The 26381-nt window shown below is 37.0% G+C and overlaps 3 protein-coding genes and 1 long non-coding RNA gene across 4 annotated transcripts; 2 read left to right on the top strand and 2 right to left on the bottom strand.

Moving 5' to 3' along the window:
* Window positions 1–1585: 1585 nt before the first annotated feature.
* LOC131775347 (uncharacterized) lies at window positions 1586–3648 on the bottom strand. The gene is made up of 3 exons (XR_010719166.1): window positions 3438–3648; window positions 2644–2736; window positions 1586–2403 (listed from the first exon to the last, which is right to left on the bottom strand). It is a non-coding gene; the product is annotated as an uncharacterized lncRNA (long non-coding RNA).
* A 3417-nt stretch (window positions 3649–7065) lies between these two features.
* On the top strand, window positions 7066–10940 carry LOC131794549 (uncharacterized). Its single transcript, XM_059112070.2, has 2 exons — window positions 7066–7747; window positions 9742–10940. The coding sequence occupies exons 1-2, from the start codon at window positions 7234–7236 to the stop codon at window positions 10578–10580; spliced, it is 1353 nt and encodes a 450-aa protein (XP_058968053.2). The 5' UTR covers window positions 7066–7233; the 3' UTR covers window positions 10581–10940.
* A 1211-nt stretch (window positions 10941–12151) lies between these two features.
* Window positions 12152–16822, bottom strand: LOC136277066 (uncharacterized). Its single transcript, XM_066158712.1, has 4 exons — window positions 16609–16822; window positions 15827–15897; window positions 14888–14975; window positions 12152–13070 (listed from the first exon to the last, which is right to left on the bottom strand). Exons 1-4 carry the CDS (start codon window positions 16707–16709, stop codon window positions 13040–13042), a joined length of 291 nt encoding a protein of 96 aa, XP_066014809.1. The 5' UTR covers window positions 16710–16822; the 3' UTR covers window positions 12152–13039.
* Window positions 16823–17083: 261 nt separating this feature from the next.
* On the top strand, window positions 17084–23923 carry LOC136284426 (uncharacterized). Its single transcript, XM_066174764.1, has 7 exons — window positions 17084–17170; window positions 17271–17523; window positions 18552–18633; window positions 19678–19755; window positions 21511–21605; window positions 22131–22242; window positions 23471–23923. The coding sequence occupies exons 1-7, from the start codon at window positions 17092–17094 to the stop codon at window positions 23585–23587; spliced, it is 816 nt and encodes a 271-aa protein (XP_066030861.1). The 5' UTR covers window positions 17084–17091; the 3' UTR covers window positions 23588–23923.
* The last annotated feature ends 2458 nt before the right edge of the window (window positions 23924–26381 follow it).

The raw sequence follows: 26381 nt of genomic DNA, 5'->3' as shown, positions 1-26381 counted from the left end.
CCATTCCATTTTGTTGATATAGTTATTGAGTTAAAGCATTTAATTATTCATCTTTGCTTTTATGGCATTTCATTTTTAATATTTTTTTTTAAAAAGGAAAAAGATAACCACCTAAGAGATCGAAGACAGATAAGAGGGAAGCATAGAAAATTTCCAGCAAAGGTAAGCCAATATTTCTAATAAGTACCGAGAAATATGTCATTTAGGGTATCGCAGCTGTTTGTGACAATTTTTCCAGCACAATTAGCTTCAAGCACCTGACTCTTGCAATCACTAAAGAAATCCGCAGATACTAATTGTCAGCAGCATAAGAGTTTTCGTAGAATTTAAGTAAGGAACATTAAAGTGTATTCAATTCAATTTCGTCATTACTATCAAGACTTACCGGTAGTGTTGGTCCACATGAGTTCTCTGACTAGCTTCATGTAACATTAAAAAGAATGTCATCATTTTCTCGAAATTTAAAGGGGTGCTCACTGAGAGGGATTATGCTCAAGAGATTGGATAACTATCTCTTTAAGTAGCACGAAGGTGTTATTAGAGGATTGACTGATCACTAGCCACATATTCATGTTTTGGGAAATTTGCCGAAGCCTAGATTAGCTTGTTGCCTGAATGTCACAAAGAGGTCACCCATTTCTCTTAACAACCTAAAATTATTCATTCCTTACGTTGAGTGTGTATCATTCCCACGTATGTCAATGTGATGATGGGCCCTTGTGATATTTAATACACGAAACCTCATCAGATGGGATGATTTTTGTCCAACAGCTATCATGAAATGAAAATGAAGGTTGCTTGGATTTCACCGGTCGAGAGTTTGTCATTTTCAAAGAGGGAGCTATGAATGTTCTGTTCGTCTGGAGGCATGAGATGTCTTCTGCTGTCACTAGTCTTTATAGGCATGCAACTGCAGAAAGTGTATTAATTTTGATGGCAATTGCATCCCATGTTTTGATTTCTTACTCAGTTACAGATGCCAGGATGATTACAAAACACCCACCCTACCCATAGATGTTCATTGCTGTTTCTTGAAATTTTACCTTCTGTGATTTTGATCTGAGTCAGATTACCCTTGAATGTGGTTTAAATTCTCCTAAAATCACTTTTTTCTGTGAATGAATGTGTGAGAAATGTCACCGATTGAGTTCAGATATACAAGTGATGTATGAACACTCAACATTCCTTCTTTTTGATGTCCACTTACATGCAGGAGAAGGAAGACTTTCTGAACTGGCTATGGTTTGGGGTTGTACCTTGGCAATCCTGTATGTTACTTACAACAGTTACAGCAAGCAGCATCATAAATATTTGTTTTCTTCCTTATTAATCCCTATCAACCTTTCCTACTTTGAAATTGATGAACTTTATCAATGAAAGAACATGCTTTGGCAGAACTGTAACTACTCTAGTTCTGCAACCCAGAATACCATAAATTTTTGTATTATTGCTGTTACTATTATCATATATATATTTACATTACATAACTGAGAACAGAAACATAGACTGCTTAGCCATCCACATGCCCTATTACCAAGCATTTCAGAAATTACAGCAAGTCATCTCTACGACAGCAATGAGTGAGTGAAATACCACTTTCTTGCTTTGAACAAAATCTTACATACGTGATTACAATCTGGTTATGGTGGTTTTAAATAAGAACTAATTCCTTAAAAACTATCTTCATAATACTGTTCTTTTAACTGATTGGTAGTGATTCAAAATACTGCTAAACTTTGACTTAATACACAAGATAGGAAATGATGAGAATGAAATATTTTGCAATAATTAAATAAGAACAGTTTAAAAATATCTTTCAGAAAAAAAAAAATTTAGATGCACTAAAAGGGACAAGGAAGGCTTAAGAATAATCATTTTTGTGTCATGTGACATCATCTTCCAACCCTAAAAATACAGCTTTTTAGTGACAATTAGATGATTCATATTGTCACCTCACTTTGCTGTTGCAATATCACCTTGCTAACTCTAATGCAGAATCTCTAAAAATGAATGATGATACCATGTATTTTTGTCAATGACATGTTTTTTGTACTCTTCTTTAAAATTATGTTTTGGATCCTCAATTTGACACAAAAATTGATCATTATTAGCCCTTCCTGTCCCTTTAAGGTGTAGCATTATATGGTGCCAACTGAAGTGATCCATTCAGAAGACTTGCTCGGTATATAAATTGTTTAGGAAAAGCAAAAAACTTTCCTTTCTCCAAAAAGGAGTTTTCATCTGGATCGCTAGCAATAAATGATGCCATAACATTAGATTTTGCTGCTGTTAACAGTACACAAACGTGATCTGTTGGTACTCTCTTGCCATGAATTTCTCTTCGATGTTCCTCTAAATGGCCAGCTGCCATGACAACTGAGTCACGTCTGTACACCACCATCACTGTTGAAATGGAGAAAACAGAATATAAGATAAAAAATTAATATGCAACCAACAGGGATTTCATAGCATACTATTTACTAGATCAACTTAACATGTACATGTACATGTACACAGGTCTTGAAGAAAATTATAGTTTTTGCTGAAAACATCAGAAAGTCTTACAAAACAATACTGCTATGCATTTATTGTGACTTGTACTTAATTTGCTACAATGAAGAAAAAAAAACAATTGAAACAAACCATTATTTTGTGAACTGGAAGCTAATGCTGCCCCAACCGTTCTGTCTTGCTCTCTGTCTGGTGTTCCACCTTCTGTACTTTCAGACTCTGTGTCTGAGAATCAAGTAAATTAGACTGTTCCAAATCAATACGTGGTGCTCAAACAAAAACCAGAAAAAAAAAAGAAACAACATAACAAAAACAAGCTAAAAAGTGGCTTGCATTGCAAATGAAACTAACCCCAGTTTACAACATCAGTAAAGCAGGTGTTACCTTTTTCTGGATTCTTCAAATTACCAAAAGTGCCCTTACACTTCCCTTTGACCTAATTGGATATCTTGGCAAATCAAATGATGGGTTTTCTTAATAGGCTATTTATGGTGCATACTCAAATCTTGTTACACAGAAAAAGGACGATTTTGCAGCCAAACATGCAATGCCTGTGAAATGTTCTCTGAATGTAAGAACAAAATTGAATTTTTAAACCTTTTACTACCATTGACTCTTTTGTTTCCCTAGCTTCCCAAACTACAACTGACAGTGCACCTTGAACTCTGTACTAATATTATGAAACAAAATGAGTAGCATAGTGACCTTTTCTGAGTCCACTTGGTTATAATTTGTTATCTTAATTATCTTTAATGGGACATCAATTTGAAGATTTCATGGATCTGTGGTATGATAGCAAAATTCAATATACATGCTAACACTGAATTATCACCTATAATTTTTAATAAAAACTTAATCCTAAAATGTTACCTTTGTAGATACTTTTGCATAAGTTGTTTCAGTGCATACAAACAAACATTACAAACCATTATTTGAACTGGATTCCACTGCTGCCCCAGCTGTTATGTCTTGCCCTCTATCTAGTGCTCCAACTTCTTCACTTTCAGACTTGGTATTTGAGTATCAGGTAGTTATATTGAACTTAATGTGTAAGTGGTGCTCAATAGGAACCAAAAAAGGGAACCTTAAACAAACTAAACAAAAGTAGAAACAAGGAAACAAACAAGAACAAAACAAACCTGCATTGCTGAGAGTAAATGGGGCCGTAGTTAACAACTCATTTGACACTTTGGGAGTTGCACAATTGCTAGAACTTTCAGACTGATCTAAATGTGTGAACAAGAAATGCCTAAGAGATAGATTTGGGGTGTAACATACAATGTAAATTATTGTAAAACCCGATTAGATGCACTCTAATATTTCAAATATTTTTGACATATTAAATTCAAATGCCTAAGAAGAAACAGTTCAAAAACAAGAAACACAAGCCCTCTGAACAGTTAAAGTCATTGGATGATTAATTAATTACCATATGTAAACAGCAGCAGCTGAATTCATTCCTAATTGAATCACTTATCCCATGATTTTCTACAAATAAAACTTGTACAATTCTTTGCCACATATCTTTTATTTTATTCTGTAAAAAATAATCTACGAGCACAAGTCGAGACAAAAGGCTGAGAGATTTGCTTCCAATTACAAGCTGGAGAGAACCATGTAAACAAAAATCAAGGCATTACCATGCAAATATTAAGGCGATTAAGCAAATGTCGGAAAAAAAATATTTCCAAAACCATGGAAAAAAACTGGAATTTGGCCTGGCAATGCGAAAATTTGAAAAAAATCCCATACAGAAATTTGATACACATAGGATTTATTCCGCACTGTTTTTGTAGACTGCTTGTAAGAGGCGTTTATTATTTTGCGGTGTTTTAGGGTAACCAGTATACTAGATATTTCCTTAACATTACGGCATCATTCGCGCAAACTCGCCAATTGGGCCCTAAAACACCTTGACATCTCTTAGATGTCGTTCAGTCGACTTTCACCCTTACAACACAAGGTTTGATGAAAGTAATGTAACGGATATTATCCATTTATGAAGGACACCACAGACCGATGATACACGCAAAAAGGTTAGCTATTCACTCTAACTGCATTGCACTACTTTGAGTTTCTATTTTTCTTAGCTGAAATAGTCGTCTTTGGAAAGTGAGGACTACAGTATCTCCTACGCACACATATAAAACAACTTAAGCGCAATTAAAAGTCCTTTTCTCTAGAGGTAATAGCGAAAGTAAGACAACTTACAATTAACAAGACATTCCATGTGAACATAACCCATACCTCCGCCTAAGCTCTATTTATTCTACCCCTCAAAAAATGATCTGAACGGTGCCAGCTGAAGCACATGAACTGCGTTCGAAGGATACGGCCCTCACCAAACAGTTTCGAAATACCCCCGAATATTTCACTAAAAGGTGACCTCTTTGGCTCACAAAGCTTTGTAGCACTAGTCCGAGGTCACAACTAGTTCTTCCCCCAGCCGTGACCTTTATATTGATTCTTTGACCCGAAAAGAGACGAGGACAAAAGCCAAATTCACTTACCGGACGTGTCAGCCATTCTTGAATAAATTACTCATGCCACCGCCTCCGCTACTCCTAGAACACAGGTCTCTTCGTGCGCGTGCCGCGAAATTACTATATCCATAAATTTAGGGCCAATTAAGAAATAACGATAATCGTTATTTCGGTCGCGAGATCATGTTGTCTGTTGTTGAAATTGAAGCTCTATGGCATGTTGGTTTTGACGGGATTCGCTAGGGTTGCAGACTAGGTGAATTTGTGTTAACGTTGAGTTACTTTCCTTTTTGGATTTAGTGTGTTTGGAGTGTTAATATTGATATTAGCTGATGAAGTTGGACAAATTTTGTCGTTGACCTAAACACAGGTAACCCAAGCTCACGTCTGGGGATGTATAGAATTTCATCGAATCAATAGAATTACATTACAACGGGAAATAAGAAAACAATAGTGAGTGACTTGGTGTTGAGTTACGAGAGGAACTTTTGAAAATTTAACACCTTATAAGGAATGGTATGGGGAACGAACAATGGTCGATTTACAACTATAAACATTTTGAAATATGAACATTTACAGGTAAATCGATAAAACTTACTCACATCCTGTGTGTCTGTTGTAATTTCTGGCGATTTCTACCGTTTTAAGCTTGCTTTACCGTCACTGTTATTCCTGTCAAAAAACAAAGTCAAGGCTGCACATTCCGATTTCGACTGTTGTCCACGCGGAGGTGGTTTGCGCCCCGAAAATCCTCCCGATTGGCATTTTCCACAGCTATAGTTTACAATCTGAGATGATTTCACCCTGGGACTTGTCTCAATACCAAACTCCCCACGCATTTCGCCGGAAACGAGCGTTTTCTACCTGCATTTCCAAGTTCGCTCCTCTCTGGCTATGCTCTAGACAATCAGACTGGACACGGCCGCGGAAGAGACTTGGGTACGAGGTCAATTTTCTCTCTACCGCGAGTGGTACGGTCGATTAATGTACAATACTTGCCCCATTCCCACAGAGACACCTCGCCTTAATCTATTGTCCTGATCGAGCAATCAGACACAACGCGTGACGCATTCATGAACTAATCGTTGACTTTTACTCGAGACGTGAGCTTGGGTCGCCTGTGACCTAGATAGTAAATGTTGATGTAGGCAGCAATTTTTGAATTTTGCACCATTACAGCTTCCATAATGCATGAGTATTATCATGATTTTTAATTCACTCATATCCCAGGCCGACGGAAATTCGTGTTTTGAGCCTTAAGTCGCACAGAGGCTTTCTTTCCCGTGCAGGAAACAATCGTAACTTATAAATGCTGACATCCGGTGGACTACAAAGCTTGGCGTAATTTGATTGGTCGACTAGTTATATAAACCCCACAGGTATGTGGTGCTTGTAGCGCGCGCTGATCGGCTACTTTTGAAGTGATGGGCAATAACTATTCACCTCAGAGCAGACGAAGAAATGAAATCACGAGTCAAGACTATAATTTCCGACCATTTTTCGGTACATTTATAGAATTAAACCAATTTTTTGGTTTCTGTTTAGTATCTGTTAAAACAACTATTCACCTCACTGTCGGTGATTGATTGATAAATGTTGTTTATGACCTTTGAATTATTTTTGCTTTAAGAGAGAGCTTGGGGGCGAGATTGGAGTCTGTCAGACGAGTTGTCAGGCATAGAATAATTATTCTTTCCTAGTCGTCTTTATGGGGCGCGCCGTCCTTTGACTGATGCGACGAATCAACTCTTTTCAAATGTTTTGAAGTCCATTATCAATTTATCTTTTCATGGGATCATGAATAAATCAGTTTCTTTCCTTTGTGGGTCGAGACTGTCTTCCTTTTAATTCAGTCAAACTTTTCCCTGTTTACATTGACGTATCTGTCTTTTGAATACAAAGAGGCCTATTCACTCAAACGTGACAAATTTGCCGTTTATCTTACACCACTCATCCGCCATTCTCGAACCCCTAGGCAGCCAATCTTGTGCGCCGGTCAGGTTACGCGTCACTTCTCTTCAATAGAATTTAAATCTCATGGGTACTGCCACTCTTTAATTCAACACGCCATGCAAATTCCTCTAAATATTTGCCTACTAGCGACAAAGCTCGCTCAATATTTTTTCCGTAATCTCTGCTGTGTCCCTTTCAGTGATGATATTCACGCCTTTTTTCAGCTGAGCCTCTCCCAAGGTAGAACCCAGCAGATGAGGTAATTTCAAAATAAGTGGACCTCAAAATGATGTCCGAAATGAGCGATGAAAACCTCTACAGCAGTTCTGCTTCTGATACAGACGAAGATGAATTTCACAAATGGCCACGAGTCGAAAGAACATCCAGATTTTCGCTAGTTTTCTTTATTCTCGGAGTTTCTCTGATAGTGCCCTTCACCACATTCGTTTGTGCGGCTGAAGATGTGTTAGCAGGAACTAATAAACCAACAGGATTGGTGATTATATCGTTAACAGCTCCTTCGTGCATTCTCAAGGTAGTGTCGTTGTGTTTTCAACAAGTGTCGTACGTCGCTCGCGTTTTCCTCGCGGCCACATTTGTCCTCGCAGGGCAGTTGTGTACAGTGTTCATTTCCAACCTTGAAGGTCGCATAGTGGGAGTTTGTTTGGTTTCTGTTGGAACAGGAATTGGAGAAGTTTGTCTTCTCATGCAAGCTGCAAAAATGCTGGAAGAAGCTGCCCTATGTTCGTTTATAATAGGAACCGGAGCTGGTGCAGTTCTAGGTGCTGCCTCTTACGTGGGTAAGTTACAAAAAAGGTTACATTTGAGAACCGTAGATATTTCATATTTTTCGTTAATGTACGTGTTCTAACATATTATGATATCATATGCGTGTTTGTTGTATAAAGTGATCTCAAGAGCTGCGAATATTTTATCTCGTCACTAAATAAAAAATTTCTTATCTTCTCGAAAATACCACAATTTATTTCTTTTCATAGTGGATATCTTGGTAGTTCTGCAAAACTTTTAGAACAAAGTTGTTTACAATGCTGCTTTACTATATAATATTGACTAGATTGTTCTCACTGCGTAGGAAAGTTTAACTTTTTCCTGTTTGTAAATATACCAGGAAAAGGCTTTGAGGCATTTATCGAAAAAAAAAAAAAACAATCAAAATATAATCAATTGTTCTTTTAGTTAAATTGTAAATCTTATAGTAAAACCCCAGTACTTTGTGTAAATAATATCATGAAGTCTTATAACGGGTAACGTGAATCCCGACCGAAGACTGCTGCCCTTGCAAATAGCCTACTTGATGATAACAATGAGCTCTCACGATAGATGACTCTTGTGATTTATAAGAGAGATGTGGGCTGATATCTTGCTCGCGGGCTAAACGCAATAATAATTTAAGTACACCCTGTACGGCAAGAATCATGAAATGATTCAAGCTATACATTTTGATCGCTCACATAAAAGAGGTCTCTATATCACCTTAATTTCTCGTGAAATGTGTGGCATATGCATTTGTAAAGTACAACCCTTCCTGTTACCGCAAAATTCCTTTTATTTCGCGGAAAATTCTTCAGTTAACCGCTAATTAATTCAATAGAGGCCCCCTCAAAGGCTTCCCGTTACAAAAGAAAATTTCAGTCGATCGACTTCCAAGATATTCACTGGGATTGATCTATTTTCTATCCAAACTAATCTGACTGTTTTGTGAGAAGACAAAAAAATTAAGATACGGCTAAAATACTAAGAAATCGACTGAAAATACGATTTATAACACCCCACCGAAAAAAAAAGGAATTAATAGGTCAAAATTAGATTCATCAAGTTTCATTATATCGCTTCACGTAGACACGAATTTCAACTTCCTTAAATTTTTACGCAACAACGAAACAGTAGCAAACACATTTATCCGCCATGAGAAAAAGAAAAAGAAACTTTATAATCAATTTGTCCCACAGATAACCGTGTAGAAAAACATTTAGTTTCTTTATTTGCGCGAAGACTATGCTTTTTGTCCTCATGTGAATTAAACACAATAAAAATTCACATTTCCCAGGAGCCACATATGTAATTCTTGATCATTGCCCTCCAAAAACTGTTTTTATTGTTGCTTTACCACAAAGAATAAAGTCTTCACTTTGCGCTGGAAATGTTCGTTTTTTCCTGTTTGTAAATATTCTAGACCCCATTTGCGCTTTGTTTCATCTGTGCTAGAAATTTTAGGTTTTTCCTGCTTGTAAATATTCAACTCAGCTACACCGTACAAACCTGATACAACAATGTAAATTGTTGGCGTATTACAGTCGCATAAAAAAACGCAAAAAAACAAATTTGATACAAAGCTCAGCGCGTAAAATGATGTTATTTGTATGATGATCCAAATATTTCAAAGTGGTTTCTGGGAATTTGAATTTCATAGCCTAAGATAACCAATCAAATGCTCCACAAATGGACGACAGGGAACCCATGGATCAACCAACGGGCAAAATGTGGGAGCATCTGCGTCAGATATGCATAGAGAATATCTGTCCCGATAAATCTTACGATATTCCATTGGCCTAGCTTTAATGCGTTCTGTGATTGGTCTAGAAAACTCGCGCCATCTTCTCCACCAAGCAGATGTAAAACTTAAATAAATCACGATCCACCGGAATTCCCGCGCTTTGTTCACTTCGCTCGTGTTCGTAATGAGTTCTCATAGTCATCTTAAGAAATCACCTCTGTTCTGATTGGCTCTTGTGATCACCATGAATTTAATTGAATGTTTCGGGTTTTTTCACAGGCTTGACAGTCTGGGCCACAGTAGACCCAAGAACAGCCATATTGGTGTCCGCTATATGGCCGCCGTTGTTTCTCCTTTTGTTCACAGTTTCACGCGGAAATCTTCATCTCTTCTGCAATTCACAAACTTCAGGGTCAATATCACGGTTTGAACGGCGAAACTTTGAAGTTGACTGTCGTTTAACTCCACGCTGGAGAGAAAGATCTCTGTCGGTTTTGAAGTCTTGCCCTCATTTGTTGGTTTTGTTCTTGGTTTATTTTGGAGAATATATTGTCCTTTCGGCAATCCTGACGACGCTAGTATTTGAAGGGGCAGGCGTGGGTCCAGAATTTGTTCCTAGGGGACATTTTGAGCACTATGTTCTGAGCACCATGGTTGGAGAGTTCCTTGGTCGAACTTTTATTTCCATGCTTCGCGCCGTCGCGCCAGGATTTTTCTGCATTTCAGCCTCAGTGCTCGCGATTTTTCCTCTTGCCCAGACCATTTTCCTTTTACTAGCGACCTGGTACCGACTAGTTCCAGAGGTGTGGATTATTTGGCTGTTGTGCTTCATTCAGGGCACAATTTGTGGGATGATCTTCTCGAACTCGTACCACATCATTGCGAGAAGGTTCCTCTCGCAGCACGTCATATTCACTATCACGCTTGCGTCTATCTTAGAGACCGCTGGTATTCTGACTGCGGGCCTGATTGGCTGGCACATCGAACCTTTGCTCCTCGGGCACTGTATTCATCATTTTGGAAATAGATCGGATTGTTTAACACGAAGTACGGACCCAAGTTTTTGGGAATACGGAAATAGGTTTAACTATGATAGCAGAACTGCATTATCGCTATAATTGAAAGAGGCGTGGATAATTATTTTTATACTTAAACAGTGAGATAGTATAGCTGGAAAATATTATTTTAAATCCTTTATTCCTGCAACGATTACAATCTTTTTCGGGCACAAATCCCGCGCGCGTTACGCAGAATTGAATAGCAAAGGGAATCGAGTGCGCCTTCGACGTTATCCACTGTTTTAGCAGAAACTAGTTTTAGATATTTCCACTGTATTCCAATGGTAAATATCTCACATGGTATAAAAATAATTATTACCGCTATTTTCGCTGTATTTCAATGGTATGTTTAGAATAAAAATGGCATTTCTAAGTACATCGCAATTAAATTAACCACCGACCACTGAAAAAAAAAAACAAAGCATAACGATTAATTTTTTTATCTTGGAGGAAAGAATTATCGTTCGACAATTTTCGTGTATTCTCAGTGCTCTTTAGATATTACAATCTTTTATTTCATTCATTACGCTGTAAGAAAGAAGGTTTACAATGCTCAAAGCTGTCGCCTTTTAAATATCTTCCGCAAATTTCTGCTTTTTTCATTCAGGTTTATAGAGAAATGCATCAGATATTTCCCTGACCGATGACTTATCAGCGATTCAAGCTTGTATTTAGGAGACATTCTACTCCAACAACTTAAATATAGTATTAAATACTTATAAAGCTACATTGGTGAAGCTGTACAAAATTAATTTAACTTAATTATTAAGTTTATTGAATCAATAAAGAAGTGATAGCCTATTTCGTGAGTTCTGGTAAATTTGAACTTTTTTTAGGTGGATTCTGCTGGTTCTCTGTTGAAAAATAACTTATTTCCCGACCTAGCGTAGCCTTCTCAGCGTTCAGTAAGGCTTTTTTTATGCAACAGGGCCCAAAAGCTTGGAAAACACTATTCGCTTCCACCTTAAAGTTTTAACCCGATTTTGAATCGTTGATGGTAGCGCGAATCAGAAAAATCATACTTTGATTTGAGTCGATGAAATCAATATACACTAACGTCCGCAGTCAGAATACATTTTCGCATTTGAACGACTGCAAACGAAAGAAATGAAGTGGAGCCTTTCATTATAAAAAATTAAGGCAATTATCAAATTTGTGAGACCTTCAGGCGAAAAGGGAGGATTTTCCAACCATTTTCCTGACCCATGCCATTTCAATCGTCATTTTTTTTTTTACCTCATTTCCTCTGAACAAAAGCCTGACACAGGCTAATAACTCCATCACAATACTTTTTAATTAAAATTCCGGCGCGTCTTTCATATAAATTGCGCATTAAAAGATTTTTGCACTAAGGAAACAACGTCAGTGTGGCTGCGTGGTTAGGACCCTGGTGTTGTTGGTGGTCCCAGGTCTAAGCCTTCTACCCTGCTGTAGTTCTCGTTCGCCTCAACTTCAACTTCTTGGCCGCTTTGTACAGAGGCAATTGGTTTGTCTCCTACCAGTTGGGATTTTTACACACTTTTTTTCAATTATTCATTCATTCGTATTGGCGCTGAAAAGCCCCATTGAGGGACTGGTCCATTAAGTATACAGATACATTATTACATACATACATACATACATACACAACATCAATTCTGAAAAACTTTATTCTTGATAATGAACAGTGATGGCAATGGTCAGATGTTAAAAAATTACAAAGGACGGATTGAGTAAAATATATACTGCTTTCCTGAAATAGCAGGTCTTCAACGCAGTTTATCTCAAAAACTCTTTACAAAGTTCATTCAAAGTCTGTTGCTTATTACAGCATTTTGTATCATGGCCAGTTTCCAACTTCAGTCACATATTGAAAAGATAACTGCTAAATATATTAGGATCCAATCCAAAAATATTTACCCAACTTTATCAATGTCTTCATTTTATAGATTAAACAAATACCCCATTTTCAAGGAATTCACAGTATTATGGTGGATCAATGTCATTATCTGAGCAATGCCCACCCACCCCTCCCCTAACCCAACATTAACCTTAAACTTAAGTTATCAGTTGCATTTTGTTGGGTTAGGGGAGGGGTAGGTGAACAATTGATCAGATACTGACATTGATCCATTACAGCATAAAAAGCCACAGAAACTACCTGGCTCGATAAATAACTTTACACCATTATATTTTCCTACAAAAGCCCCTTAATACAAATACTACAAAATTATTTTCTTGTCAATGAAATTCAACATCAAAACTGCCATTCCTGGGTGAGTTTTTCTCTAGCCTATGCAGTTGGCAGTTGGTTGGCATGCAGTGCACATACAGCGTTGCTGATCACAAATATTTTCCTTCATTGCACACCAATGGCACTACCATTAACAATGGCTATCAAAATAGTCACACACATAAATGCCTGTTTGATATTAATGCTCCAAGTGCAATTGCATCAATGGTTTACAAATAATAATATAATATTTAATTCTAATATTTGCCAGCATGATGCAGATTATATTCCAGGAGAGGTGGATCATTCAATGAACTTGCACTTGCCATCTTTCTGGCCTATAAATTAATTAAGAATCAGTGTACAGTGAATGCCAGAGTAGGATGAAATATGAATGGTTAGCCACTAGACATGCTAAAATTATTGATAAGGATTCAAAGTTTTTCAATACCAATGAGTTTACATGGGCATTTGTTCTATGAAGCAACCAACTTAAAACAATTTTTTTTAAGACTTCAGTTCTGATTTACTTTAATTTATAAATAACAATATTAGCTTTATTTCTGCATCAATAAAAATAGAATTAATCAATTAAAAATAAAAATTCTCCCTCATAAAAAACTTTTTTTTCCCTTCCAAAATTTGAGTTGCCTAACTCCAGGTGCCACTTTTATGTTTGTTTTTATGTTCAATTGAAACAATTTGAAATACTAAGAGGATAACAAAAATAAGCCAATAGTTAGGCACCCTTTTTTTCAAATATATCAAGTTATTTTTTCTGAAGTATCTCAGCAGGCTTGAATCTTAAATCCTCGACTCTGATATACTAACTATGCCCTTGCAACCAGTCAAACTTTTTACAATATAAACCATGATTCTGACCCATCATTTGCAGCAAAGCAGAAAAAAGCAAACCAGCATAAAAAACGAAGTTATTTACAAGTCTAGGTTGATGAGAGAGGGAAAAGACTAGGTCCCTGGTCTCAAGCACAGACCTCAGCTAATACTCAAGACCTCTGGCACAGTTTTGTCCCATACAGACCTCCTGCCTGGTCAATAACATGTAATTATCAACAATGCATGTAGATGATCTAGACTTAAGCAAACAAAATCCAGATGCCAAGACACAGCCATATTGGACAAAGAAAGTGTTTTAACGAAAGGAACTTTCTTGCTTAATTGGGATGAGGTATGGAACCTATTTAGGCAAGGAATGGGGTCCAGAAAACTACAGGGCCCAGTTGTTTGCAGGCCAATTAGTGATAACCCAGGGTTAACTTTTAATCAAGGTTTTTTTAATTTCTCTGTTCAGAAGCCTTTCAGAGAAAATTTTCCCTATTTTTTTTGAAATATCCAATGATCAAATTGCAAGCAAAAAGATTTAAAATTAATTTTTTTTTAAAGCTTTCAGACCTAAAATCAAAATTTCACACTAACCCTAGGTTATCTTAACCTAGCTTTGAAAAACCCTGGGCAGGTGTATAGTACAACTCAAAAGTAAGTTGACAGCCTCAACACGAAACTTGATCCTCAATCCTTAAAACAATTGAGCATTACAGATTGAGAATCAACGGTCAAAGGTTGAGTTTCAAGAGGTGGATCAACTTACTTTTTACCAGTACTGCAGTTGTCTTGAGAACTACTTAACTAGGAAGAGGTATGTAACTGATTTAAGCATGAGAGGTGCAGGTTTAGACAACTACAGGACCGCTAAAAAGTATATTGACAGTCTCTTGAAACTCAATCCTTGATCGTCAATTCTCGATCCACAGTTGGCAAAACTAGAGGATCTGGTTTCAAGGCAAGACTGTCTAGTTACTTCTGAGCAGTACTCTAAGTTCATCATTAATTTTGAAAAAGAAACAAGGATTAGGGAAATCAAAAAGAGATCAGTGAGAGTGACCCCAAACCAGCTTATGCTTAACACTTTTACAGACTCCTCTCCCCTCCCCCTGCTTCCCACTTTATACTTTTGATGTTGTCATACATGAAATGGTCACAGACTTCCAACAGTCTCAGAGCATCAATGCTTTTTTCTAGTACACAACATTTTGAATCTTGTTTCATTGCTAAATAGTCCAATTGATCAAGTCTACTCTTTAGACCTGGAGACTACACTTGTAATAAATTGCAAGGAATTAAACTCTTCAAATACCTCTCTTGTCTAAGTCCTGTCCTAACATTTGCTGAGGTTTGAGGGTTTTGTCGCCCATTTGGTTCATGACCTGTTTGACGCCTTACATCTAAAACAAAAAATATATTCCAAAATAGTTTGACCCTAAAACTATTAAGATGTGATTCAAAATTCTCCCCTTTAGCTGCCACACATTTTCTTGCAAATTGATTGTGAGAATTTAGAGTTACATCTAGACACACCCTTAACTTCCACATTCATCCATTCTCATCACCATTTTGGTAGATAATGTAAAGATATTGTAAAGAGAAATAACATGACATTCACTGATTAACCTGTAACTTCTCTCTATAAAATCCACACATTACCTAGCAAATAGGTAATGACTGTACTCAAAACTTATTAAGTAGGAGTTTCTATCTTGATCTAACACCAAATTCTCATAACTAATTTACAAGGAAATGTGCAGCAGCTGGAGGAGAAAATTAACAATCATATCTTGGGAGTTGAAAGGTTAAGGGTGAAAATACGAGAAATTGGTACAATGATTCAAATTTTCCAAAAAAAAAATTGAATCTGTTTCCAGCCATGAAATGTACCCTTCACAATTAGAGGTAATAGACCTTCCATTCCTTTATGAACTTTCTTTTGTAAATTATTTTGTCACTTTAACCAACAAAAGAAGAAAAATATCAGTGACTGTTTTGAAATAAACGTCCAACAGTGTATCATGAGACACATGTAGGTATTTAAACAGCTGGGAATCCACAACTCCTTTTGTAAAAAACATAAATTGCCTTTTTTTTTTTCCTTCAAATGCAATAAATCCCAATCAAACAAGAGAGCTTGAATTTACATACACTGTGGTTCAGAGTTAAAGTCGTCTCTCAATTAAAGTTTTATTATAATGATAAAATCGTGCATTCTTGAGAGAAACATTTCTTCTATATAAAAATGCACCTGATAAATCAAGTTCATCATCAGAACGTGGATCCTGTATTTCTGTCAATAAGTGTTCATCAGCGTATCTCCTGAAAATGAAATATTCAAGTCACCAGCATTACTTAACACTGTTAGCTTGAAGCGTGCAATCATTGAGTTATAGATACTGTATCAGGCCGTCTGAGTCGTCAACAACTAAATAATAAGCGTAAAAATATTTCCAAGCGAAAATATAAACCATGATTCAGTAGCGATTTTACAAATTGTGTAATTTTGCTAATTTTTCTTTTCATACGTTTCTGTTTCAAAACTTCTCTGATTACAAAGTTTTAACCCTGGTTCTTAGCATTTAGCACTACAAGAGCTAGATGATGTTAACGAACATGAAAAAAACTCAGAGCATTATTCGCAATTAAATATTCATAGTGTCGAAAAGCAGAACTTGCTATGGGCCAAATTATCACCACAAAGACAAAAACATTCCTGACTGTAAAAATATATTTGACGTCAATACTTGCTTGAGCGTCGTGATAAGCCTATTTCAGAAGTATTCCATTTCTGAAATTTCGATCAAAACTGCGCATAATTTTACGCTTGTTTCGTTCCCACAAATAAACTTGAACGAGTACAAAATCCACCAAGAAGGTTAAAGTAAACAATATTTTTACCTCATTTAACAATAATTTCAGCGTTTAATTACAGTTCACAGTTTCCTATTAGGTATCTTGACTGGCTTCGCATTAAGTTCTTAAAAACATGTGATTTTAAAGCGCTTTGTAAACACAAAACTTCAAACTTACCATTTGCTCTTCGGAGCGAATGTTGTGAAGCGATCATAGCCCCGCTTTTGCCGAAAAGGCAAAAAGCTTCCGTCTTCTGTTCCAAAACACTGCCCCATCATAACAGATTACTGATAAATATACATTGGTCTGGGTTTGACATCACATTAGAGGAGGAAATTTCAAATATCACGCAAAAATTTGCCCATTCACATTCTTGAAAGCACAATATATTCCCGCTTTGGCTGACAATGATATACCCCAGTGGGGTGGGGACAGAAATTGCTGCCACAACAAAGACTTGAGATAAGAAACCTCCGCAAATTCATCAAATTTTCATTGTGTGAAAGAAATGGAAACAACTCAATTTTATGAAAAAATTCCAATGTTCGTAATTTAAGCGAGTTATTACTCAAAAGTTTTGAACTGTTTTTTTCCCTGGCAAGCCCCTCTAGAAAATGCAATTTTGGTACAGCTAGGTAACCGCTCACACTCCTTCCCAACATGGCCGCCAGTAGGAGTACATTTGGAAATTTCTCGTCGCGAGTACTTCAATTCTATAGAGAATCTCATGGATTGAGAGGTATCTAACAATAATTTGTTGCTTGTTTAACTGAAAAGTTGGTACTAAGCTATGTTTGGTCGTTACTTCTGCGTAACTTGTCTTCGAAAATTATCTCTAGTTCCCGTCTGTAATCTCTCAACAAGTCAAGTTTGCAAAAAGAAAACACCTCATACAGTTGGTGTTCCTGCGTGGGCAAAAGCTGGATTAAGAAGAAAGAATGTTTTATTAGAAATGAAGAAACCAAAATCGGAGAGACAGATCCAAGCAGAATTTAACCTGGAAAATGACACAACAGAACTCAACTTGTATACTACGACAAGAAGAGGTCCTCTCTTCGAGAACACTGCGGATACAGAGAGTCGAATAGAAAAGTAAGAGTGCCTGATTGGGCTTGTGGTAATCTGGGAATTAAAGGGACAATCCGTACAGGCCTGCATTATTTTTCTGGCCTTATTTCCGTAAAGCGCAGTTCACATCTATGATCTTCATATTTACAGTCATTGATTCATCACTTCACGGGTTTAATACGAACCAACATGATGATCAGCTCCCAGTTGGCTTGTTAGGTTTGTTGCTAGGTAAAATTTCCGCACAGCCCCATCCTACATTATGCATTCAGTTCTTGGATAGAGAAAACAATGACAAAAACAATACATTGCCATTGGGAAAACAGATTTGTTTTAAAATAGTATGGGACTGTGCGGAAATTTCTTTACTGCTAATTAAAAGTATTTCATTATTTAATTAGAAGATCCTCGCAGCTAAGAACACTACTGAAACTAGTAGTTGTAAGTAGGACCTGAAAAAAATTTCAGGCCCGTACGGGATTTGAACCCATGACCTCTGCGATACCGGTGCAGCACTCTACCAATTGAGCTAACAAGCCAACTGGGAGCGCTGCACCGGTATCGCAGAGGTCATGGGTTCAAATCCCGTACGGGCCTGAAATTTTTTTCAGGTCCTACTTACAACTACTAGTTTCAGTAGTGTTCTTAGCTGGGAGGATATTCTAATTTCATCTTTCCACCGCAGTGCAAATATGTGAATTTTCATATATCTAAATCTTTATTTCATTATTTATTATCATTTCTTAATTGGCAGTTCACATATATGATTTTCATATATTTACAGTCATGTATTCATCACTTCATGGGTTTATTTGAAACCAACATAATGACCAGCTCCCAGTTGGCTTGTTAGCTCATTTAGTAGAGCACTGCACATATCACACTGATCATGGTTTGAAATCTTGTACAGGCCTTAATTTTTTTCAGGCCTTATTTTCATTACTGTCTAATTAGTACTCATTACTGTAAAGATTTCTTTCATATTCAGATCTAACAGGCTTGGTAGAAAGCTTGTTTAAATCACAATATGAGTTGATTATGTTTCTCTGTAGAGCAAAGATAACAATGTCAGCTGATAAGACCATGTTCGTTTGCTACCATCCTGCCAAACCGTTTCCTCTACAGTTTTCAAAGGTATTTTGTTACTTAGATTATATTTGTAATTTTAAAAATGTAACAGAAATTGCCATTATTACTGTTATTATGAATGCTTAAGCCAGAGGTAACAATGGGCAGTTACATCAGCCTAATATCTTTAAAAAAAGTTGTGTATGTCTCATGACTCAGTCAGTTCTGATTTGAATTGCAACAATTGCATCATGTACTTATCTTGTTTTCCTTGGTTTGCACAATAAGTTACAGACCAAGTTTTTTCTGCCTGGATTTATGGCACTAGTGTGAAGCACATAGGCCATAAATCCATGTGAAACAAAAACCAATGTTTCATAACTTACAATATGGTCTGAGAAAGTAAGGTTAACCCTTTAACTCCCATGAGTGACCAAGACAGAATTTCTCCTTACAATATCAATACAATATCAAACAGACAAGTGATACAAAGAAAGAGAAATATTAATTAGGGGATGGTTAGTTGATCCAATACTAAATTCTCCAAACTAACATCACAAGAACAATATAGCAGGCAGTAAGGAGAATTACCAATGATATCTTGGGAGTTAAGGGTTATAAAGATAATTATTACATCTCAGGGTTCAAATAAAGGGGGGAACATTTCAATTCAAGCAAATTTTGAATTTTGCAGGCCTTATTGTGAAATGCAGCCCGCTAAATTGACCAATCATGATGCACACATTAATAGAGAAATATGATAAGGTTGATAAGTGACATGTCACCTTATTAAAGCATTATGTTCAGATATGATAGATATGATTGGTTGGTTTTCAATTTCTGTAATTAATGTGAACAGCAGACATCTATGTTCCTGTTTTTGTGCTTTTTAATCATGGACGTCAATGTCTCAAAGAGTTCTGCTACACTTCCTTCATATATGTTATAAGGGTAAAGTCCATATGTCAGTTGCCTCTTTCACCCTGCATGTGTTTTTCTTTCAAACGAACTTGGAGTATCACATATTATTTTGTCATCAGTGATAAAAGCCTGTTATGGTAGCATTTATAAAAGGTAGTAATAAAGATTACTGTAATCACTATCTTACAGGACATAGGTTATCATGTGTGGTGGCACCAGGATACCGACTACACTGAAAACTATCGAGATCATTTGACAAAGGAAGAGGTTGGTTATTTATAGCAGGTGGGGGAGGGGAGGGGTAGGGAAGTTCAGGAAAAAGGTCCATGGGGTCTGGACCCCACCCATCAGAACTGTGGATAATTTTTATCTTTGTCTGAAACCAAAATTCTCACAAGGACAGGATTGTGTATTACTACCCAACTTGATGTATTTCTAGCTTATTAAGGCTTTTGTTAGATATTCATTGTTTTCTGAATCAAAGTTCATCCCTTCCCCCCTCCACCCAAAATTGCTGCATCTGTCCTGAATGGTACGTGCCAGAGATTATTACTGCCTAATTTTTTTTATGTATTTATTTTGAAAAATTTAAATCACGAATTGATGAGGAAAAAATTTAAACTAAATAGCCGTATGTATGATATAAATGGCAACCATGTACAAGACAGAATGCCTGCAACGGACAGATTTTGATGTCAAAACAAAAGCGAGACTGTATTAGTAAAAAGTAAAGCTGTTCCGCTTGAAGGAATAGTTGGAAACTTGAAAAATGCCGAAAATCAATCTTAATCTGACGATTGAAGCTGGTTTCTTAACGAAAAATCTGGTTAACTTTAAGCGGGATAAAGAAACTGGGTTTATTTAAAGAAAATCTTATCACAACGGATGGAACGTCTATTTCCGCCTTTTTCCGATTTTGGACATTTCCGTTAGATTTCAGGCGCTATCGTACAATTTCGGACCCTTCGGTCCGTGTTCGGACAGCTCCTTTCAATTTTAAACACCCCTGTCCGATTTTGGACGTCTACGTTGAATCTTGCACGCTCTGATGTTGGACGCTCTTGTGCAATATCGAATGATTCCGGTGGATTCCAGTTGCTAGACACTAATGTTTTCTTTGTATTAAAAAAGACTACATCACTTCAAGCTGTCACTATTTTGGTCGCAAAAGCGTGAAGAAAAATATAGAGACTGAATTGCAGCGAAAGTCGCCGAGTTGGCGACAAGTTTTCAGCAATCATATCTAGCGAATAAGATGTAACGTTTATAACTTCGTTTTAGTACTTCGTTCCATTTGCGTGAACTGTTTTATGATATAAAAACTATGATTAAAACTTTATTAACACATTTCCTATCTATTCATGCAGGTACAAATTACTCAATACGCGATAAAATTATATTTCCCGCAGACTCTGCGAGATTATGATGCGACTATTTCTTTAGCTAACTTTTATTCCATATTAATTAATTATAGCCCTCTTAAAAATAGCGAAAACTCTCAGTGAGTGCATAACTTGACCTATGTGCATGGCAAGTTTATGAAAAACAAACTCTCCAAACACTTTCGATAACACATTGGATGAAAAGGGAGGCGGAACTAAATCGGACAAACTCCTGCAACGTTGTAATATAATCTGCAATCTTTTGTGATATTGCACAAAACGTTTATCTTTAATTTTGCATTATTTTCTCGATTTTAACCCTTTAACTCCCATGAGTGACCAAAACAGAATTTCTCCTTACAATATCAATACAATATCAACCAGGTAAGTGATGAAAATTAAGAAAATATCAATTTGGAGATAATTAGTTGATTCGATACTAAATTCTCTGAAAAGTATGGTTGACAGAAAGGAGAATTTCAAATTTGATCTGGGAGTTAAAGGGTTAACCATTCAAATGAAAGCTTAAAAGCAGTACTTTCATTTGGCACTGCTGATGTTTATTTTAACAATTGAGTTACATGTATATGATGATCAATAATTCATATTTGTCTCGATGTCGTTGTTGTCTTTCTGCCAGACCGCAGAAGTTAAAAATCTCCGTGCAGAAGATCCCAAGCTGTGGACAGTGATTGCTCTGAGTCGAATGTTGGAAGTAAAACCTTTGGCAATACTGTATGTACCTTCTTTTGTCTTGATTGAGATCCCGGGCCAGTCTTAAAAATTTTGACTCAAGGCTTAAACATCTTGAAAAATTTTTTTGGAACAGATTTTTCAAATTTGTCATTTGTTAAATATGTGTCATACTTCTCCCTTTCTCGCTATACTGTTTCCGCGTCTAGAGTGCTAACACCTCTTTCGTGATTTTCAACCTCAGCAGGCTGTCCCTTTTAAGTCATTCTGTCAGAGAAAATGACATTAGCGATTGCATCATAGCCTCCGTCATCCGATCCAAACATATAGAAAGTAGTTTATCCAAACATTTTTTGAAAATATTCAGAGAACTTCCTAATCTTTTTAACTCGAAGGCGAATTGTCGCGGAGGTGTTTGATCTTGGACTGTGTCTTATAGAACAGACTGTTCTTGGTCTAATGTTACTTATTTTCTTTACACAAAACTCTCACAACTGACCTCCGAGTAATGTAGGCATACAGTGAGGAGAATTGAGGATTTGATTTATAACTTTTGTTGACCTGTAGGTTGGCCGCTCCTCTTACGGATGAACAGAAGTTTGAACTTGAAGTGGAACGAAAGCTTTTAAACGAATGGACCCTTTCAAAACGGAAAATATACCGAGCTAACCAGGAATTGGTAAGAATTGACTTGGTCACTCCCTCTTTCTCGCTCGTCAATCACGTTGATTTCTGATTGGTTCCTTTTTTCTTTGTTCTGATTGGCTATCGTATTGCTGGGGTTTTTGCTTAACGAGCCTCAATCATGCTATGCGCGCTTAAAGCGCATTTTGATCGAGTATTGTGGAAAGAAAAAAGGATATAAGTATTCAAAAAATCAAGCCAGAACAGAGATAGAAGCTAGGGTAGTTCCAGGCGTTGTATTAGTATAAAATGAAGCGCGATACTAAAAAGCGCTATAGGAGCGGCTGACTGAAAAAAAAAAAAAACCGAGGAAAGACTGGGTCGGGTCGCGTAATAAAGCCCCGCCCGACCCAAACCTCCCTCGCATTTTCCGCCATTTGCAATTCCGTTCCGTTTTGCCAACTGAATGCCTGGAATAGGATAAAGCGCGGAAAATTCTAATGACACGGTCGCGCTTGGGTATAGCTTTACACCTGATTGGCGGAGAGGATGGTGCAGGGAAAGTTTGTCAGTTCAGATCACTGAGCGAAGTAAAACAAAACCGATGGAATACCGTGTTGCTTCCGACGCTCGATTCATTCCAGGTCTTAGTTCGAATCACGGGTTAATTGTTTTTAATGTTGTTGATGTTGATGACGTGCTTGGCATAGTTTGGGTGAATCTCTCAGCCTAACACTGATTGTAATTTCTTCGTGCCAACATTGCTTCCTTGTATTTCTCTTCTTTGCAATCTTTGCTTAGTTTTTTTCCGCATTTCAAACTGGCTCAGTGTTATCCTCCCCCTCGTTCCAGATTTGGTGTTAAAGAATGTTACGTGCGAGGAAGTATTTGTGTCGCATGCTCTGTCCTCGTGCTAGGAACCAATCACATCGTGAGGATCTCAAAAGCAAATCAGCGATGAGAATCATATTCGCAGTTCGTGCTGTATACGTGCAGTCAACTGCTGTGATTTGTAAGATGTTCGCATCTGAGAGCTTTAAGGTTCCAATATTTTAGAGAATTGCAACTATACAAAAATATCGTTTCAATATATGCCCCAGTTTTTCCAATTTCATTGCTTTGTCTCGAAACTTCATTAAACAGGAAAATGCTTATGCCAATATTTCTTAGAATGCGCACTTGAAATATTGTTGCATTGTGGATTATTGTCAGATAACTACTTTAATTAATTTAATTGGCCACGTTACGTTAATTGAGATCTTCGTTTATTCGTTTTTTCTTAGGAAAGACTGCGTTACTATCAGGAAACTAGAGCGAACTCTCCTGAAAACGGAGAAAAGACTATCAAGAGCGAATCTGAAGATGTTGCCTCTGAAAATAGAGCCGTGAGTGGAAGTTAAGAATAAGCGACAAAAAAAAAAACATGCCGTCATGCACTTAAGAGAGTGACGTTGTGTGAAAAGTTCTGCCGCTGGCATTAGAACGGTGGTTTATTATTTGGCTGAAGAAAGAAGATTTAACATCCTCGATCTCCAACTAAATGAATGACGAAAGAAACTGTGTCAAATTATGTCTTTGACGAGTGATGTATTTTCGACGATGTTTGATGCACATTCTGACCCACTTCACTTCAACCCAATGTCATAAAAAATAAACGCCATTATCTTTAAACATCGTTTATTTTAGTATTGACTGAGTAAAGAGCACTTTTCAATTAAATGTCGAAAATAATCCGAGATTGCACTGGGTTTGCACCGTGATTGGTCCAGAAAACTCGCGCCACTCTCTCGACCAATTAGATGCAAAACTAAAACCAATCACGCCTTGGTCGCCCGCGTTTTCCCGCGCTTTAGGCAGCTTGCTTGTTTTTACTTTGAGTTTTCATTGGATCCTTATGGCATTTTCTTTTATTCGATCTGATTGGCTTTTATTATTTCTTTGGTTTTGTATTTATGAAAGTTAATCGAAGAGTGCACTATGTGTCATTAAAATATAGTATACAGCGAAATTAATGAATGACGAAAGAAACTTCATTAAAGTTGGTTTCCGTCGAGTGGTTTATACTTGTCGGTGGATATTCATCTGCACGTTATAAAGGAGTTTGACCTAATTTACTCAAACCACATTTCAAGATAAACCGGACTATTCCTTGACAGCCTGCAACTGACGCGAAATTTGAAGTATTTCGTATTGTGATTTCCTAAGCAATACAGCGATGAACAAAGGGAACAGAACCCTTAAAAAAATGGAAGGTTTGTGCGCGCACGCAAGAGGGATATTAGAGTATACTGAATTAGATTAGCTTTTTTTCCAGACGCTCAGTTTTTAATATCCTGCAAGAGAAAGCTTTTCATTCCGAAAGTTTAATTTTTGGTTACTTCTGTGTTTGCGTTTCCCGCTAAGGATCGTCAGTAACTAGTTTCCATGTTTCCCACGGTTGGCTGTAACGGAGAGTGTAGTACGATCTGGGCACGAAATAGGATTAAGAAAAGAGTATTTTACCAAAAGGATCCACCTTATATACGACTAAGCAAACGTGAATTGTTCTTTCCATTCAATGTTAAGTTGTTACTTAGCCAAGAAATGTTAAGAATCTGCTATAAAGCAGACGCTCTTTGGTCTCTTCATGTACATACCCCTGTCAGCCGAAAATCTGTTTCCACATTTCATCCTTTCACTCCCAGGAGAGATCAATAGGTAACTTCTCCTTAAAGTCTCAATACATTCCCAAGGTGAAGCAGAAAGGTAGTGTGGGGATAGAGAAATATCAACGGTGGATACATTTTTTTATTATATAAACTAAGGTGTTTACAAGGATCTCCAGTCCTGAGAACGAGTCGTAACTACACGGGTGTGAAATTACGAAATTTTTTTACATGTGTTCGATATCACAAAATTATTTTCTCTTGATATCACCATTTAGCTGCTGGTGTGCCACTTACCATTTGCGTAGCTCATTCATTGACAAAGTCGACTTTTTATGTCAGCAAAGCCCTTTGCTGTTCATATTCATGCCGAATAAATAAACTTAGTTGCTTGTAACTATGGAATTAATTTCTCTTCGATCTCAGTTGTTAGCTGCGCTCACTCGTGAGATATCGAGTGAAAATTCCATATCTACGTGCGCCCGTGGATTTTTCTCTATTTATCTGACACCAAATTATATGAGGTAAAATCGAAAGAAGCGTATGGCAGGAATTAAGTGGGTAGAATTGATATCTAAGTGAAAGGGGGAAGATGTTTTGCGTGGTTCCTCTGGGACATGCAAAATTAACTCCAACTCGAGAGGAACCCTAAATATTGCATTGGCACATTAGAAAAACATAAAATGGGCCTAGGGATTAAACTGAAAAAAAGAGGAAAAAATAATAAGAAAACGGATGATTGAAGACGGGAAGGCAGCTAGGTAACCAACTTGGGATTTGAAGGCTGAATTTTTCAAGTTCACAAATGGTTTCCTGGATATTATATGTGGGCACACGGGTTTCTCTTTGCACATTTTTAAGAATACTACTGCTAAAAAAAGCGTTTCCTTTGGTCACTTGCACTTTACACCAAACTAATTTGGTTTGTCAGAAAAATAAAAAGAGGATTATAAAAAATAAGGTAATAAGTTGACAGCCATAGTTTCATTATATTTCTCGCTAGTCGCGGTATATTCAGTTATTAACTAAAACGAAGCGTGCGGCTGAAACAGGAAATTTTTTTCCACAGCTGTAGATAATAATACACAATACTGTCTGAGTGTGTAAATAACTTAATCCCGTTTACGCCAGACTCGGTAATCTACCCAACTGCATTAGCAATTGTCCATGCGGCGAGATTATTTTATGTCTTTGTGGTTGCTGAAGAAAAATACCATTGAGGTCGTCAACGATGTTGATACAAGTAATCCTTCTTTTAAGGAGTCGTGGTTAAAAGTTACTGATATTAGTTAATTAGTTCATTTTGAAGTGAATTTTTTTGCCACCAGCACTTAACTGCTGGAAACACACAACATATCACCTTTTTTATTGGCTGTGTTCTGCACGAATTTTTTTTAACATCTCTACAGTTTCCCAAAGAAATTCTGACACTCAGGGGATTATCAATCATGATCTCTTAGAAATCCATTTCTTAACCTCAAAACAATGTCCCTTGTTCATATCCACTGATGCCTGAAGAATTGTAAGTCTGATTTTATGACTCCAAAGT

The sequence above is a fragment of the Pocillopora verrucosa genome, chromosome 11 (assembly GCF_036669915.1).
Source record: "Pocillopora verrucosa isolate sample1 chromosome 11, ASM3666991v2, whole genome shotgun sequence".
Classification (NCBI taxonomy): Eukaryota; Metazoa; Cnidaria; class Anthozoa; order Scleractinia; family Pocilloporidae; genus Pocillopora; species Pocillopora verrucosa.
This window is presented reverse-complemented; position numbering and strand designations above follow the sequence as displayed.